This window comes from Rhinoraja longicauda, chromosome 34, assembly GCF_053455715.1.
Source record: "Rhinoraja longicauda isolate Sanriku21f chromosome 34, sRhiLon1.1, whole genome shotgun sequence".
Taxonomy (NCBI): domain Eukaryota; kingdom Metazoa; phylum Chordata; class Chondrichthyes; order Rajiformes; family Arhynchobatidae; genus Rhinoraja; species Rhinoraja longicauda.
This window is the reverse complement of record NC_135986.1, coordinates 24,083,746-24,098,324: the sequence shown is the minus strand read 5'-3', so window position 1 is coordinate 24,098,324 and position 14,579 is coordinate 24,083,746. Positions and strand designations below refer to the sequence as shown.

The 14,579-nt window shown below is 52.4% G+C and overlaps 1 protein-coding gene across 1 annotated transcript in view; it reads left to right on the top strand.

Moving 5' to 3' along the window:
• The window catches only part of LOC144609642 (autophagy-related protein 2 homolog A-like), a 91,962-nt gene that overhangs the window by 57,415 nt on the left and 19,968 nt on the right, over positions 1 to 14,579 (top strand). The window contains 4 exon segments of the mRNA XM_078428143.1: positions 1,394 to 1,556; positions 5,726 to 5,868; positions 9,844 to 9,998; positions 13,069 to 13,223. Coding sequence (XP_078284269.1) covers positions 1,394 to 1,556; positions 5,726 to 5,868; positions 9,844 to 9,998; positions 13,069 to 13,223 — 616 coding nt within the window.

Sequence of the window (14,579 nt, the reverse complement as noted above, 5' to 3'; positions counted from 1 at the left end):
AGAATGTAGTCGGAGACAGAAAGACTGGTCGGAGAACTGGGAAGGAGGAGGGGAGGGAGAGAGAGGGAAAGGGAATACTAGAGTAGCCCTTGCTTTCACTCTCTCTCTCCATCGCCCACCCCCAGTCACGGGGAGAACGTGCAAACTCCGTACAGACAGCACCCGTGGCTGCCAGGCAGCGGCACTACCTGCTGCCTGTGAACTTGTCCGACGGGAGGTCGATGGACTCTCGATCGGTTCATGGGGCGAAGGCAGGAGAATGGAGTTGGGAGGGAAAGACCGGGGTGAGGCGGGACCTTGACTAAACACTTAAGGTATCACAAAAAGCTGGAGTAACTCAGCAGGTCAGGCAGCATCTCGGGCGTAAAGGAATGGGCGACGTTTCGGGTCGAGACCCTTCTTCAGACTGATGCAACACCTGTCCCTTTACTCCCCCCCCCCCCTCGACTCCATCCAAGGACCCAAACAGTCTTTCCAGGTGAGACAGAGGTTCACCTGCACCTCCTCCAACCTCATCTATTGCATCCGCTGCTCCAGATGTCAACTTATTTACATCGGCGAAACCAAGCGCAGGCTCGGCGATCGTTTCGCTCAACACCTTCGCTCGGTCCGCATTGACCAAACTGATCTCCCGGTGGCCGAGCACTTCAACTCCCCCTCCCACTCCCAGTCTGACCTTTCTGTCATGGGCCTCCTCCCGTGCCATAGTGAGGCCCAGCGCAAATTGGAGGAACAGCACCTCATATTTCGCCTGGGCAGCTTGCAGCCCAGCGGTATGAACATTGACTTCTCCAACTTCAGACAGTCTCTGCTTCCCCTCTCTCTCCACCCCCTTCCCCGTTCTCCCACTAGTCTTCCTAATCTCCAACTACATTCTACCTTTGTCCCTCCCCTGACATCAGTCTGAAGAAGGGTCCTGACCAGAAACGTCGCCCATTCTTTCTCTCCCGAGATGCTGCCGGACCCGCTGAGTTACTCCGCCATTTTGTGTCTGCCTTCGATTTAAGCCAGCATCGGCAGTTCTTTTTCCGACTGCAGATGCTTGTGTTTTTGAAGTATAAGAAGATAACTGCAGATGCTGGTACTAATCGAAGGAGAAATCACAGAGGGGGAGCAACGAGAGAGCATGTTGTCTGAAGAAGGGTCTCGACCCGAAACGTCACCCATTCCTTCTCTCCCGAGATGCTGCCTGACCTGCTGAGTTACTCCAGCATTTTGTGAAATAAATACCTTGTGTCTTTGAAGACAGATTGGCCGCTGTATGGGTCTCGGAGTGGTGGTGGTGTGGGGTGGGGGGCTGGGAGGCGTTACTTGTGTTTCTATGTTTCTAACCGGGGGTGGGGGGGGTGTTGCTGCTGTCCTGAACGTTGTCGTGTGGTTCCCGTCGGGGCAGGATAGTGCTGACCGTGAACCCCGAGCAGGCCGCCTCCCAGTGGGACCTGTTCATGGAGAAGGCCGAGGACCTGGACCTCTCCACCGTCGAGAGCCCGTGCGAGCTGAAGCGGCCTGAGCCGTCTCCCTTCTCCTCCAAGCGAACCATGTACGAAACTGAGGAGGTGAGGTCCATCTCCCTGCCCCGTCTGCCCGCCTTCCCCCCCCTCCCCGCTCGCCGTCCCACACCGCCATCCCGCACCGCCGAGCTGCTCTTAGCGTAGTTCAGAGATACAGCGCCGAAACAGGCCCTTCAGCCCATCTTAGTTCAGAGACACAGGGCCGAAACAGGCCCTTCAGCCCATCTTAGTTCAGAGACACAGGGCCGAAACAGGCCCTTCAGCCCATCTTAGTTCAGAGATACAGCGCCGAAACAGGCCCTTCAGCCCATCTTAGTTCAGAGACACAGGGCCGAAACAGGCACTTCGGCCCATCTTAGTTCAGAGACACAGGGCCGAAACAGGCCCTTCAGCCCATCTTAGTTCAGAGATACAGGGCCGAAACAGGCCCTTCAGCCCATCTTAGTTCAGAGATACAGCGCCGAAACAGGCCCTTCAGCCCATCTTAGTTCAGAGACACAGGGCCGAAACAGGCACTTCGGCCCATCTTAGTTCAGAGACACAGGGCCGAAACAGGCCCTTCAGCCCATCTTAGTTCAGAGATACAGGGCCGAAACAGGCCCTTCAGCCCATCTTAGTTCAGAGACACAGCGCCGAAACAGGCCCTTCAGCCCAACTTAGTTCAGAGATACAGGGCCGAAACAGGCCCTTCAGCCCAACTTAGTTCAGAGATACAGGGCCGAAACAGGCACTTCGGCCCATCTTAGTTCAGAGATACAGGGCCGAAACAGGCACTTCGGCCCAACTTAGTTCAGAGATACAGGGCCGAAACAGGCACTTCGGCCCATCTTAGTTCAGAGATACAGGGCCGAAACAGGCCCTTCAGCCCAACTTAGTTCAGAGATACAGGGCCGAAACAGGCACTTCGGCCCATCTTAGTTCAGAGATACAGGGCCGAAACAGGCCCTTCAGCCCATCTTAGTTCAGAGATACAGGGCCGAAACAGGCCCTTCAGCCCATCTTAGTTCAGAGATACAGGGCCGAAACAGGCCCTTCAGCCCAACTTAGTTCAGAGATACAGGGCCGAAACAGGCCCTTCAGCCCATCTTAGTTCAGAGATACAGGGCCGAAACAGGCCCTTCAGCCCATCTTAGTTCAGAGACACAGGGCCGAAACAGGCCCTTCAGCCCATCTTAGTTCAGAGATACAGCGCCGAAACAGGCCCTTCGGCCCAACTGGTAGTACTAGTTATACCTTTGTTATTCGGTATAAACCAGCGTCTGCAGTTCCTTCTGACACACCTTGTCGTAGAGTCATAGATCGATACAGCTTAGTTCAGAGATACAGCGCGGAAACAGGCTCTTTCGGCCCACCGGGTCCGCGCCGACCAGCGATCCCCGCTATCCTACACACACTAGGGATACTATCCTACACACTATCCGACACACACTAGGGACAATTTTTACATTTACACCCAGCCAATTAACCCACAAACCAGCACGTCTTTGGAGTGTGGGAGGAAACCAGAGATCTCGGAGAAAACCCACGCAGGTCACGGGGAGAACGTACAAACTCCGTACAGACGGCGCCCATAGTCGGGATCGAACCCGGGTCTCCGGCGCTGCATTCGCTGTAAGGCGGCAACTCTACCGCTGCGCCACCGTGACTTCTGTGGTATTTTATTTTGTCACCTATACCAAGGTTGTGTATTATTGTGTAATGGGTAGGAAGGAACTGCTGATGCTGGTTTACACCGAAGATAGACACAAAATGCCGGAGTAACAGCTGTTAAGAAACAGTTAGACCGGTACATGGATAGGACGGGTTTGGAGGGATATGGACCAAGCGCAGGCAGGTGGGACTAGTGTAGTTGGGACATTGTTGGCCGTTGTGGGCAGGTTGGGCCGAGGGGCCTGTTTCCACACAGTATCACTCTATGACTATAACTTTGCCAGGACTAGAGGGTGTGAGCTACAGGGAGAGGTTGAGCAGGCTGGGTCTCTATTCCATGGAGAGCAGGAGAATGAGGGGAGATCTTACAGAGGTGTATAAAATCATGAGAGGAATAGATCGGGTAGATGCACAGAGTCTCTTCCCAGAGTAGGGGAATCGAGGACCAGAGGACACGGGTTCAAGGTGAAGGGGGAAAGATTTCATAGGAATCTGAGGGGTAACTTTTCCACACAGAGGGTGGTGGGTGTGTGGAACGAGCTGCCGGAGGAGGTAGTTGAGGCTGCGACTATCCCATCGTTTAAGAAACAGTTGGACAGGCACATGGATAGGGCAAGTTTGGAGGGATATGGACCAAGCGCGGACAGGTGGGACTAGTGTAGGTGGGACATGTTGGCCTGTGTGGGCAAGTTGGGCCGAAGGGCCTGTTTCCACGCTGTATCACTAAGACTCAGCATCTTTGGAGAGAAGGAATGGGTGACGTTTCGGGTCGAGACCCTTCTTCAGACTGAGTCAGGGGAGATGGAGACACTGGGGTGTGAGCTGCCCAAGCGAAATATGAGGTGCTGTTGCCCCCAATTTGTGCTGGGCCTCACTCTGACAGTGGAGGAGGCCCAGGACAGAAAGGTCAGTGCGGGAGTGGGAGGGGGAGTTAAAGTGTTTGGCAACCGGGAGATCAGGTAGGGTAAGGCGGGCTGAGCGAAGGCTTAGTTTAGTTTAGTTTGGAGATACAGCGCGGAAACAGGCCCTTCGGCCCACCGAGTCCGCGCCGACCAGCGATCCCCGCACACTAACACTATCCTACACACTCAGGGACAATCTTACCCAAGCCATTTAACCTACGAACTTGCACGTCTTTGGAGTGTGGGAGGAAACCCAGGTTCTCGGAGAAAACCCACGCAGGACACGGGGATAACTTGCAAACTCCGCACAGACGGCGCCCGTAGTAGGGATCGAATAAGGTCTTTGGCGCTGAGAAGGAAAGCAGGGGTTACTTGGAGTTAGAGAATTTATCCTTCATACCGCTGAGGATGTGAGCTGCCCAAGCGAAATATGAGGTGCTGTTCCTCCAATTTGCGCTGGGCCTCACTCTGACAGTGGAGGATGCCCAGGACAGAAAGGTCAGTGTGGGAATGGGAGGGGGAGTTAAAGTGTTTAACAACCATCCCGAACTAACGTCTGTCTGTGCAGAACATGATGCTCAGGACCCTGGTCAGACCACACCTGGAGTATTGGTCTGCAGATTATTATCTGAATGGTGTCAGATTAGGAAAGGGGTCAGGGGAGGTACATCAGTCACTGAAAGGAAGCATGCACGTACAGCAGGCAGTGAAGAAAGCCAATGGAATGTTGCCCTTCACTGCGAGAGGATTTGAGTATAGGAGCAAGGAGGTCCTTCTGCAGTTGTACAGGGCCCTGGTGAGACCGCACCTGGAGTACTGTGTGCAGTTTTGGTCTCCAAATTTGAGGAAGGACATCCTTGCTATTGAGGCAGTGCAGCGTAGGTTCACCAGGTTAATTCCCGGGATGGCGGGACTGTCATATGTTGAAAGACTGGGTCGACTGGGCTTGTATTCACTGGAATTTAGAAGGATGAGAGGGGATCTTATAGAAACATATAAAATTCTTAAGTGATTGGACAGGTCTAGATGCAGGAAAAATGTTCCCGATGTTTGGAGGGGCCCAGAACCAGGGGCCACACACAGTTTGAGAATAAGGGGTCAGCCATTTTGGATTGAGTTGAGGAAAAACTTCTTCACCCAGAGAGTTGTGAATCTGTGGAATTCTTTGCCACAGAAGGCAGTGGAGGCCGATTCACCGGATGTTCTCAAGAGAGAGTTAGATTTAGCTCTTGGGGCCAACGGAATCAAGGGATGTGGGGAGAAAGCGGGAACGGGGTACTGATTGTGGATGATCGGCCGTGATCGTATTGAATGGCGGTGCGTACAGGCTCGAATGGCTCACGCCTCCACCTATTTTCTGCGTTTCTATCTAACGCTGGACACATTACTGTGATCAATAACCCTGTTGCTTGAGGAATAGTCCTGTCCTTCGTGCAGAACCCCTGCCACGCATTAAATTGGACACAGAGGAAGATGGCATAACGTTAGGTGTATAATTATTTAAAGTCCACCTGCAGTTTCAATTCCATAGGGATAAAGAACCAAGAAGAACCACCGGGCGGGCAATGGAAGGGTGGGGGTGGGGTGGTGTAGGGGTGAGGGGCAGGACTGAGCCCGTCTGTCGCCCGGATTGTCCTGACGGCCGCTGCCTTGCATTTACAGATGGTCATCCCGGGCGACCCTGAGGAGATGGCGGAGTTCCAGTCCCGGACCCTGGCCACATCCAAGTACGTCCTGGAACTGGTCCTGCCCACCCTGCACCTGCTGCTGCCCACCAAGGAGTTCTACGAGAGCATCTACAACAGGTAAAATGGAGGCAGGTTATGATCTCAATGGCGTCACGTTAGGAAAAGGGGAAGGTAGGTACAGGGCCCTAGTGAGACCGCACCTGGAGTACTGTGTGCAGTTGTACAGGGCCCTAGTGAGGCCGCACCTGGAGTACTGTGTGCAGTTGTACAGGGCCCTAGTGAGGCCGCACCTGGAGTACTGTGTGCAGTTGTACAGGGCCCTAGTGAGACCGCACCTGGAGTACTGTGTGCAGTTGTACAGGGCCCTAGTGAAACCGCACCTGGAGTACTGTGTGCAGTTGTACAGGGCCCTAGTGAGACCGCACCTGGAGTACTGTGTGCAGTTGTACAGGGCCCTAGTGAGACCGCACCTGGAGTACTGTGTGCAGTTGTACAGGGCCCTAGTGAGACCGCACCTGGAGTACTGTGTGCAGTTTTGGTCTCCAAATTTGAGGAAGGATATTCTTGCTATTGAGGGCGTGCAGCGTAGGTTTACTAGGTTAATTCCCGGAATGGCGGGACTGTCGTATGTTGCAAGACTGGAGCGACTAGGCTTGTATACACTGGAATTTAGAAGGATGAGAGGAGATCTTATCGAAACGTATAAGATTATTAAGGGGTTGGACATGTTAGAGGCAGGAAACATGTTCCCAATGTTGGGGGAGTCCAGAACCAGGGGCCACACACAGTTTAAGAATAAGGGGTCGGCCATTTAGAACGGAGATGAGAAAGAACTTTTTCAGTCAGAGAGTTGTGAATCTGTGGAATTCTCTGCCTCAGAAGGCAGTGGAGTCCAATTCTTTGAATGCATTCAAGAGAGAGCTAGATAGAGCTCTTAAGGATAGCGGAGTCAGGGGGTATGGGGAGAAGGCAGGAACGGGGTACTGATTGAGAATGATCAGCCATGATCACATTGAATGGCGGTGCGTACAGGCTCGAAGGGCCAAATGGCCTCCTCCTGCACCTATTGTCTATTGCAGCGAGACCTGGGTCTCCTTGTACATCTCTACACTAAAACCCTTGTTTGTTTGTCCCTGAACCACAGCCAAAACGGTACACGACAGCGCGACAATTTTAGTCCCACCTTACTCACCGTCATCCCTTTGGTGCTAATGGAAGAAGTTTCATTGAAATCGGTGTTATAGTTATTCACATTTTAACGTTTAAATCTATCTCCTAGGGAGGGGGAGGGAGGAGGGATAAGGGGGGGGGGGGGGGGTGAGGGGAGCAGGGAGGGGGAGGAAAGGGGGAGGAGAGGGTGCTGCACCAATGCAGGAGAGGTTTGGGCCCATCGGGTCCACTTGGTCTAGTCAGTCACTGAAAGTAAGCGTGCAGGTACAGCAGGCAGTGAAGAAAGCTAATGGCATGTTGGCCTTCATAACGAGAGGAGTTGAGTACAGGAGCAAAGAAGTCTCGCAATTGTACAGGGCCCTGGTGAGACCGCACCTGGAGTATTGTGTGCAGTTTTGGTCTCCTAATTTGAGGAAGGACATCCTTGCTATTGAGGCAGTGCAGCGTAGGTTCGCCAGGTTAATCCCCGGGATGGCGGGACTGTCATATGAGGAAAGATTGGAAAGACTGGGCTTGTATTCACTGGAATTTAGAAAGATGAGAGGGGATCTTACAGAGACGTATAAAATCATAAAAGGATTGGACAAGCTGGATGCAGGAAAAATGTTCCCAATGTTGGGGGAGTCCAGAACCACAGTCTTAGAATAAAGGGGAGGCCATTTAAAACTGAGGTGAGAAGAAACGTTTTCACCCAGAGACTTGTGAATTTGCAGAATTCTCTGCCACAGAGGGCAGTGGAGGCCAATTCACTGGATGAATTTAAAAGAGGGGTAGAGAGAGCTCTAGGGGCTAGTGGAATCAAGGGATATGGGGAGAAGGCAGGCACGGGTTACTGATTGTGGATGATCAGCCATGATCACAATGAATGGCGGTGCTGGCTTGAAGGGCCAAATGGCCTCCTCCTGCACCTGTTTTCTATGTTTCTAGGTAGGCCCTGGGGAGTGTGTATCCCAGCCTGTCCCAACGCGTTCCCTGGTCCACTCGTCCCTTCCCACCCAAACCACCCCATCCCCGGGTACTTTCCCCTGCAACCGCACGAGATGCAACACCTGTCCCTTTACCTCCCCCCTCAACTCCATCCAAGGACCCAAACAGTCTTTCCAGGTGAGACAGAGGTTCACCTGCACCTCCTCCAACCTCATCTATTGTATCCGCTGTTCCAGGTGTCAACTTCTCTACATCGGCGAAACCAAGCGCATGCTCGGCGATCACTTCGCACAACACCTTCGCTCAGTCCGCCTTAACCAACCTGATCTCCCAGTGGCTCAGCACTTCAACTCCCCCTCCCACTCCCAATCTGACCTCTCTGTCCTGGGCCTCCTCCATTGTCAGAATGAGGCCCAGCGCAAACTGGAGGAACAGCACCTCATATTTCACTTGGGCAGCTCACACCCCAGCGGTATGAACATTGACTTCTCTAACTTCAGGTAGTCCCTGCTTTCTCTCTCTCTCCATCCCCTCCCCTTCCCAGTTCTCCCACTAGTCTTCCTGTCTCCAACTACATTCTAACTTTGTCCCGCCCCCTCCCCTGACATCAGTCTGAAGAAGGGTCCTGACCCGAAACGTCACCCATTCCTTCTCTCCAGCCTGTCCTGCTGAGTTACTCCAGCATTTATCGTCTACCTTCGATCTGGCCCTTCGGCCCAAATTGCCCACACCGGCCAACATGTCCCAGCTACACTAGTCCCACCTGCCTTGCGTTTGGCCCGTATCCCTCCAAACTTGTGATGATGTGATGTGATGATGTGATGTGATGATGTGCTGTGATGTGATGATGTGATGTGATGTGATGTGATGATGTGATGATATGATGATGTGATGTGATGTGATGATATGATGATATGATGATGTGATGATGTGATGTGATGATGATGATGATGATGATGATGATGTGATGATATGATGATATGATGTGATGATATGATGATATGATGATGTGATGTGATGTGATGTGATGATGTGATGATATGATGATATGATGATGATGTGATGATGTGATGATATGATGATGTGATGTGATATGATATGATGATGTCATATGATGATGTGATGTGATGATATGATGATGTGATGATATGATGTGATGATGTGATGGTGTGATGATATGATGATGTGATGATGTGATGGTGTGATGATGTGGTGTGATGATATGATGATGTGGTGTGATGATACGATGATGTGATGATGTGGTGTGATGATGTGATGTGATGATGTGATATGATGATGTGATATGATGATGTGATATGATGATGTGATGTGATATGATGATGTGTGATGATATGATGATGTGATGATATGATGTGATGATATGATGATGTGATGTGTTGTAATGATGTGATGATGTGATATATGATGATGTGATGTGATGATAATGTGATGATAATGTGATGATGTGATATGATGGTGTGGTGATATGATGATGTGATATGATGGTGTGATGATGTGATGTGATGATGTGATATGATGTGATGTGATGATGTGATATGGTGTGATGATATGATGTGATGATGTGATGTGATGATGTGATAATGTGATGTGATGATATGATGATGTGATGATGTGATGATATGATGATGTGATGATGTGATGATGTGATATGATGATGTGATGTGATGATGTGATGATATGATGTGATGATATGATGATGTGATGTAATGATGTGATGTGATGATATGATGATGTGATGTGATGTGATGTGATGATGTGATGATATGATGATGTGATGTGATGATATGATGATGTGATGATATGATGTGATGATGATATGATGTGGTGTGATGATGTGATGTGATGATATGATGATGTGATGATATGATGATGTGGTGTGATGATGTGATGTGATGATGTGTTGTGATGATGTGATGATGTGGTGTGATGATGTGATGTGATGATGTGATGATATGATGTTGCTTCCACCGCCAGGTTCAACAACGACCTGCTGATGTGGACGCCGGCGGCGGGCGGCTCGGCGGGGCGCGGGGACAGCTCGGGGCTCGACCCCTTCGCCATGGACTACCTGCCCGGGACACTCTACGCCCAGGACAACTTCCGCCTCTGCAAGTCGGCCTTCAGACTGGGTGAGGGGCTGTGAGAACCATCGGTGGCACGGCGGGTAGAACCGCTGCCTCACAGCGCCGGAGACCCGGGTTCCATCCTGACCTCGGGCGCTGTCTGCACGGAGTTTGCACGTTCTCCCCGTGTTCTGTGTGGGTTTCTTCCCACACTCCAAAGACGTGCGGGTTTGTAGGTTAATTGGCTTCTGTAAATTGTCCCTAGTGTGTGTAGGATAGTGTTAGTGTACGGGCTGATCGCTGGTCAATGTGCCGACTCGGTGGGATGAAGGGCCTGTTTCCATTCTTATCTCCCAAACTAAACTAAACCTGCTTTAATATTCCACCCATATTCTTACTCTGCAAACTCTTAACACCACTGGTTGGTGGGCATGGAGTCGATGGGCCGAAGGGCCTGTTTCCATGCTGTATCTCGAAACTAAACTAGTTCGGCCCGGTGGCACAGTGGTAGAGTTGCTGCCTCACAGCGCTGGAGACCCGTGTTCCATCCTGACTACGGGTGCTGTCTGTACGGAGTTTGTACGTTCCCCCCGTGACAATAGACAATAGGTGCAGGAGGAGGCCATTCGGCCCTTCGAGCCAGCACCACCATTCAATGTGATCATGGCTGATCATCCACAATCAGTACCCCGTTCCTGCCTTCTCCCCATACCCCCTGACTCCGCTATCCTTAAGAGCTCTATCCAGCTCTCTCTTGAATGCATTCAGAGAATTGGCCTCCACTGCCTTCTGAGGCAGAGAATTCCACAGATTCACAACTGAAAAAGTTTTTCCTCATCTCCGTTCTAAATGGCCTACCCCCTTATTCTTAAACTGTGTGGCCCCTGGTTCTGGACTCCCCCAACATTGGGAACATGTTTCCTGCCTCTAACGTGTCCAACCCCTTCATAATCTTATACGTTTCGATAAGTGACCCGCGTGGGTTTTCTCCGGGCGCTCCGGTTTCCTCCCACACTCCAAAGACGTGGAGGTTTTTGGGTTAATTGGAGATCAAGGCTGCGACTCAGTCACTTGAGTTTCGAGATACCGCGTTGAAACAAGCCCACTGAGTCCGCGCCAACCAGCGATCCCCGCACACTAACACTCTCCTGCACGCAAGGGAACAATTTTCAATTGTTTTTTTACCGAAGACAATTACAATACAATACAATAATACAATATATCTTTATTGTCATTGTACAGGGGTACAACGAGATTGGGAATGCGCCTCCCATACGATGCAATAATTTAATTAGCTAGTCAGTATTAATTTAAACAGCAACAACCCAATGAAACAAATTAGAACAGTTTTAAATTAGAACAGAATAGATCTGTGCCGGTTCGCTGTACGATGTGACCATCCGGCTCAGCAGGACCGGTTCATAGCAGCTATGGCCCTGGGGATGAAGCTGTTCCTGAGTCTGGAGGTGCGGGCGTAGAAGGCCTTGTATCGTCTGCCCGATGGTGGAGGTCCCAACAGACTGTTGCAGGGGTGTGAGGAGTCTTTGTGGATGCTGGTGGCTTTTCTGAGGCATCGTGTGTTGTAGATGCCCTCCAAGGCTGGTAGCTGTGTTCCGATGGTCCTCTGAGCTCTATGGACTACCCGCTGAAGAGCTTTCCTCTCTGCCTCCGTGCAGCTGAGATACCACACAGGGATGCCCTGTGTTAGGATGCTCTCTGTGGTGCAGCGGTAGAAGGTCGTCAGCAGCTGTTGGGGTAGACCAGACTTCTTCAGTGTTCTTAGGTAGAACTGTCGTTGCTGTGCCTTCTTGACCAGCGCAGCAGTGTTATTGGACCATGTGAGATCCTCCGAAATGTGAGTGCCCAGAAACGTGAAGCTGGACACTCTCTCCACACCGTCCCCGTTGATAAAGATCGGGGCGTATTCCCCGTTGTGTGACCTACGGAAGTTGATGATCAGCTCCTTGGTCTCGGTGGTATTTAGGGACAGGTTGTTATCAGAGCACCAGTCCGCCAGGTTCTGCACCTCCGCTCTGTAGTTTGTTTCATCACCGTTGGTGATCAGCCCGATCACCGTTGTGTCGTCTGCAAACTTGACCTTAACCTACAAACCTGTACGTCTTTGGAAACCGGAGCACCCGGATAAACCCCACGCAGGTCACGGGGAGAACGTGCTGAGCTCCGCTGGAGGTTGATGTGTGTACGGGTGATCGCTGGTGCGCTTGGCCTCAGTGGGCCGAAGGGCCTGTTTCTCCACGCTGTATCTCTAAAACTAAAAACTAAAACTAAAGGAGGAATCTGAGGAAGGACGTTGCTGACTCTGGAAACAGGATCCAGAGGAGGTTTACGAGAACGATCCCAGGAATGAGTGTGTTAACGTACGATGAGCGTTTGTGGGCACTGGGCCTGTACTCGCTGGAGTTTAGAAGGATGAGGGGGGACCTCATTGAAACGTACAGAATAGTGAGCGGCCTGGATAGAGTGGGTGTGGAGAGGATGTTTCCACTAGTGGGAGAGTCTAGGACCAGAGGGCACAGCCTCAGAATTAAAGGACGTTATCATATCATATATATACAGCCGGAAACAGGCCTTTTCGGCCCACCAAGTCCGTGCCGCCCAGCGTCCCCGTATATTAACACTATCCTACACCCACTAGGGACAATTTTTACATTTACCCAGCCCAAATAACCTACATAACCTGTACGTCTTTGGAGTTATAGACAATAGACAATAGACAATAGGTGGCAGGAGGAGGCCATTCGGCCCTTCGAGCCTGTACGCACCGCCATTCAATGTGATCATGGCTGATCATTCTCAATCAGTACCCCCGTTCCCGCCTTCTCCCCATACCCCCTGACTCCGCTATCCTTAAGAGCTCTATCTAGCTCTCTCTTGAAGGCAGGAACGGGGTACTGATGGAGAATGATCAGCCATGATCATATTGAATGGCGGTGCTGGCTCGAAGGGCCGAATGGCCTCCTCCTGCACCTATTGTCTATTGTCTCCAGAGATGCTGCCTGTCCTGCTGAGTTACTGCAGCTTTTTGTGTCCATCTTGAACTGAGGGAGGCCTGCTGGCTTCCCGCCACACTCACACGCTCTCCTCTCCTCTCCCCCCCCCCCCCCCCCCCCCCCAGACTCTGACTCGGAGGACGAGGATGCCCACTTCTACTCTGCGGAGGAGACGGGCAGGAAGAGGAGGCCGGAGGGCCGGGCAGGCCGGACGCACAGCTTCCTGGCGGCCGTGGTCAGCGTGGGCAGAGGCAGGGTGACCACCCTGACCCACTCCAAGGTCAGCAGGGCCGCGGGAGCGAGGGAAGGAGGGAGGGAGGGAGGGAGGGAGTGCCGTAGAAGGGAGGGAGGGAGTGGCGTGGGAGGAGGAAGGGAGGGAGAGAGTGGCGTGGGGAGGGAGGGAGGGAGGGAGGGAGGGAGGGAGAGAGTGGCGTGGGAAGGAGGGAGTGCGCTGGGAGCGAGGGAAGGGGGGGAGCGAGTGCCGTAGAAGGGAGGGAGGGAGGGAGGGAGAGAGGTGGCGTGGGAGGGAGGGAGTGCGCTGGGAGCGAGGGAGGGGGGGAGGGAGTGCTGTGGGAGGGAGGGAGGGAGTGCGCTGGGAGCGAGGGAGGGGGGGAGCGAGTGCCGTAGAAGGGAGGGAGGGAGGGAGGGAGAGAGTGGCGTGGGAGGGAGGGAGTGCGCTGGGAGCGAGGGAGGGGGGGAGGGAGTGCTGTGGGAGGGAGGGAGGGAGTGCGCTGGGAGCGAGGGAGGGGGGGAGGGAGTGCCGTGGGAGGGAGGAGGTGCCCAGAACTGAACACAATACTCTAAATGCGGCCACACCACCCTCTTCTACAACTGCAACGTCACCTCCCAACCACTATAATGTGCGTCAATGAATGCCCAAAAGTTGTTTTGCTGTACAGCTATCCTAACTACGGACAAAGTCCTCTCACACTCCAAAGATGTGCGGGTTTGTAGGTTAATTGGCTTTGGTATAATTGTCCCTAGTGTGTGTGTGTGTGTGTGTGGGATAGCGTTAGTGTGCGGGGATCGCTGGTCGGGCGCGGACTCGATGGCCGAAGGGCCTGAATCTCTAAAAATCTGCACCCCAGCTCACCCCTTTGGGACGTGGGAGGAGACCGGAGCACCCGGAGGAAACCCACGCGGTCACGGGGAGAACGTGCAAAACTCCACACACATACACACGCACGCAGGGACAGCGCCTGTGGTCAGGATCGAACCCGGGCCTCTGGCGCTGTGAGGCAGCAGCTCTACCCACCGCGCCGCCCAACAGATCTGCTTCATATCCAGAAATCAACGGGGATGGGAGAGCATTCAAGCCCATGACTGGATGGGCTGAACAGCTGTTCCCTGCTGGAATCTGTGCTCTGTCTTTGTTAAGTATCATATCATATATATACAGCCGGAAAACAGGCCTTTTCGGCCCACCAAGTCCGTGCCGCCCAGCGATCCCCGTACATTAACACTATCCTACACCCACTAGGGACAATTTTTACATTTACATTTACATTTACCCAGCCAATTAACCTACATACCTGTACGTCTTTGGAGTGTGGGAGGAAACGAAGATCTCGGAGAAAACCCACGCAGGTCACGGGGAGAACGTACAAACTCCTTACAGTGCAGCACCCGTAGTCAG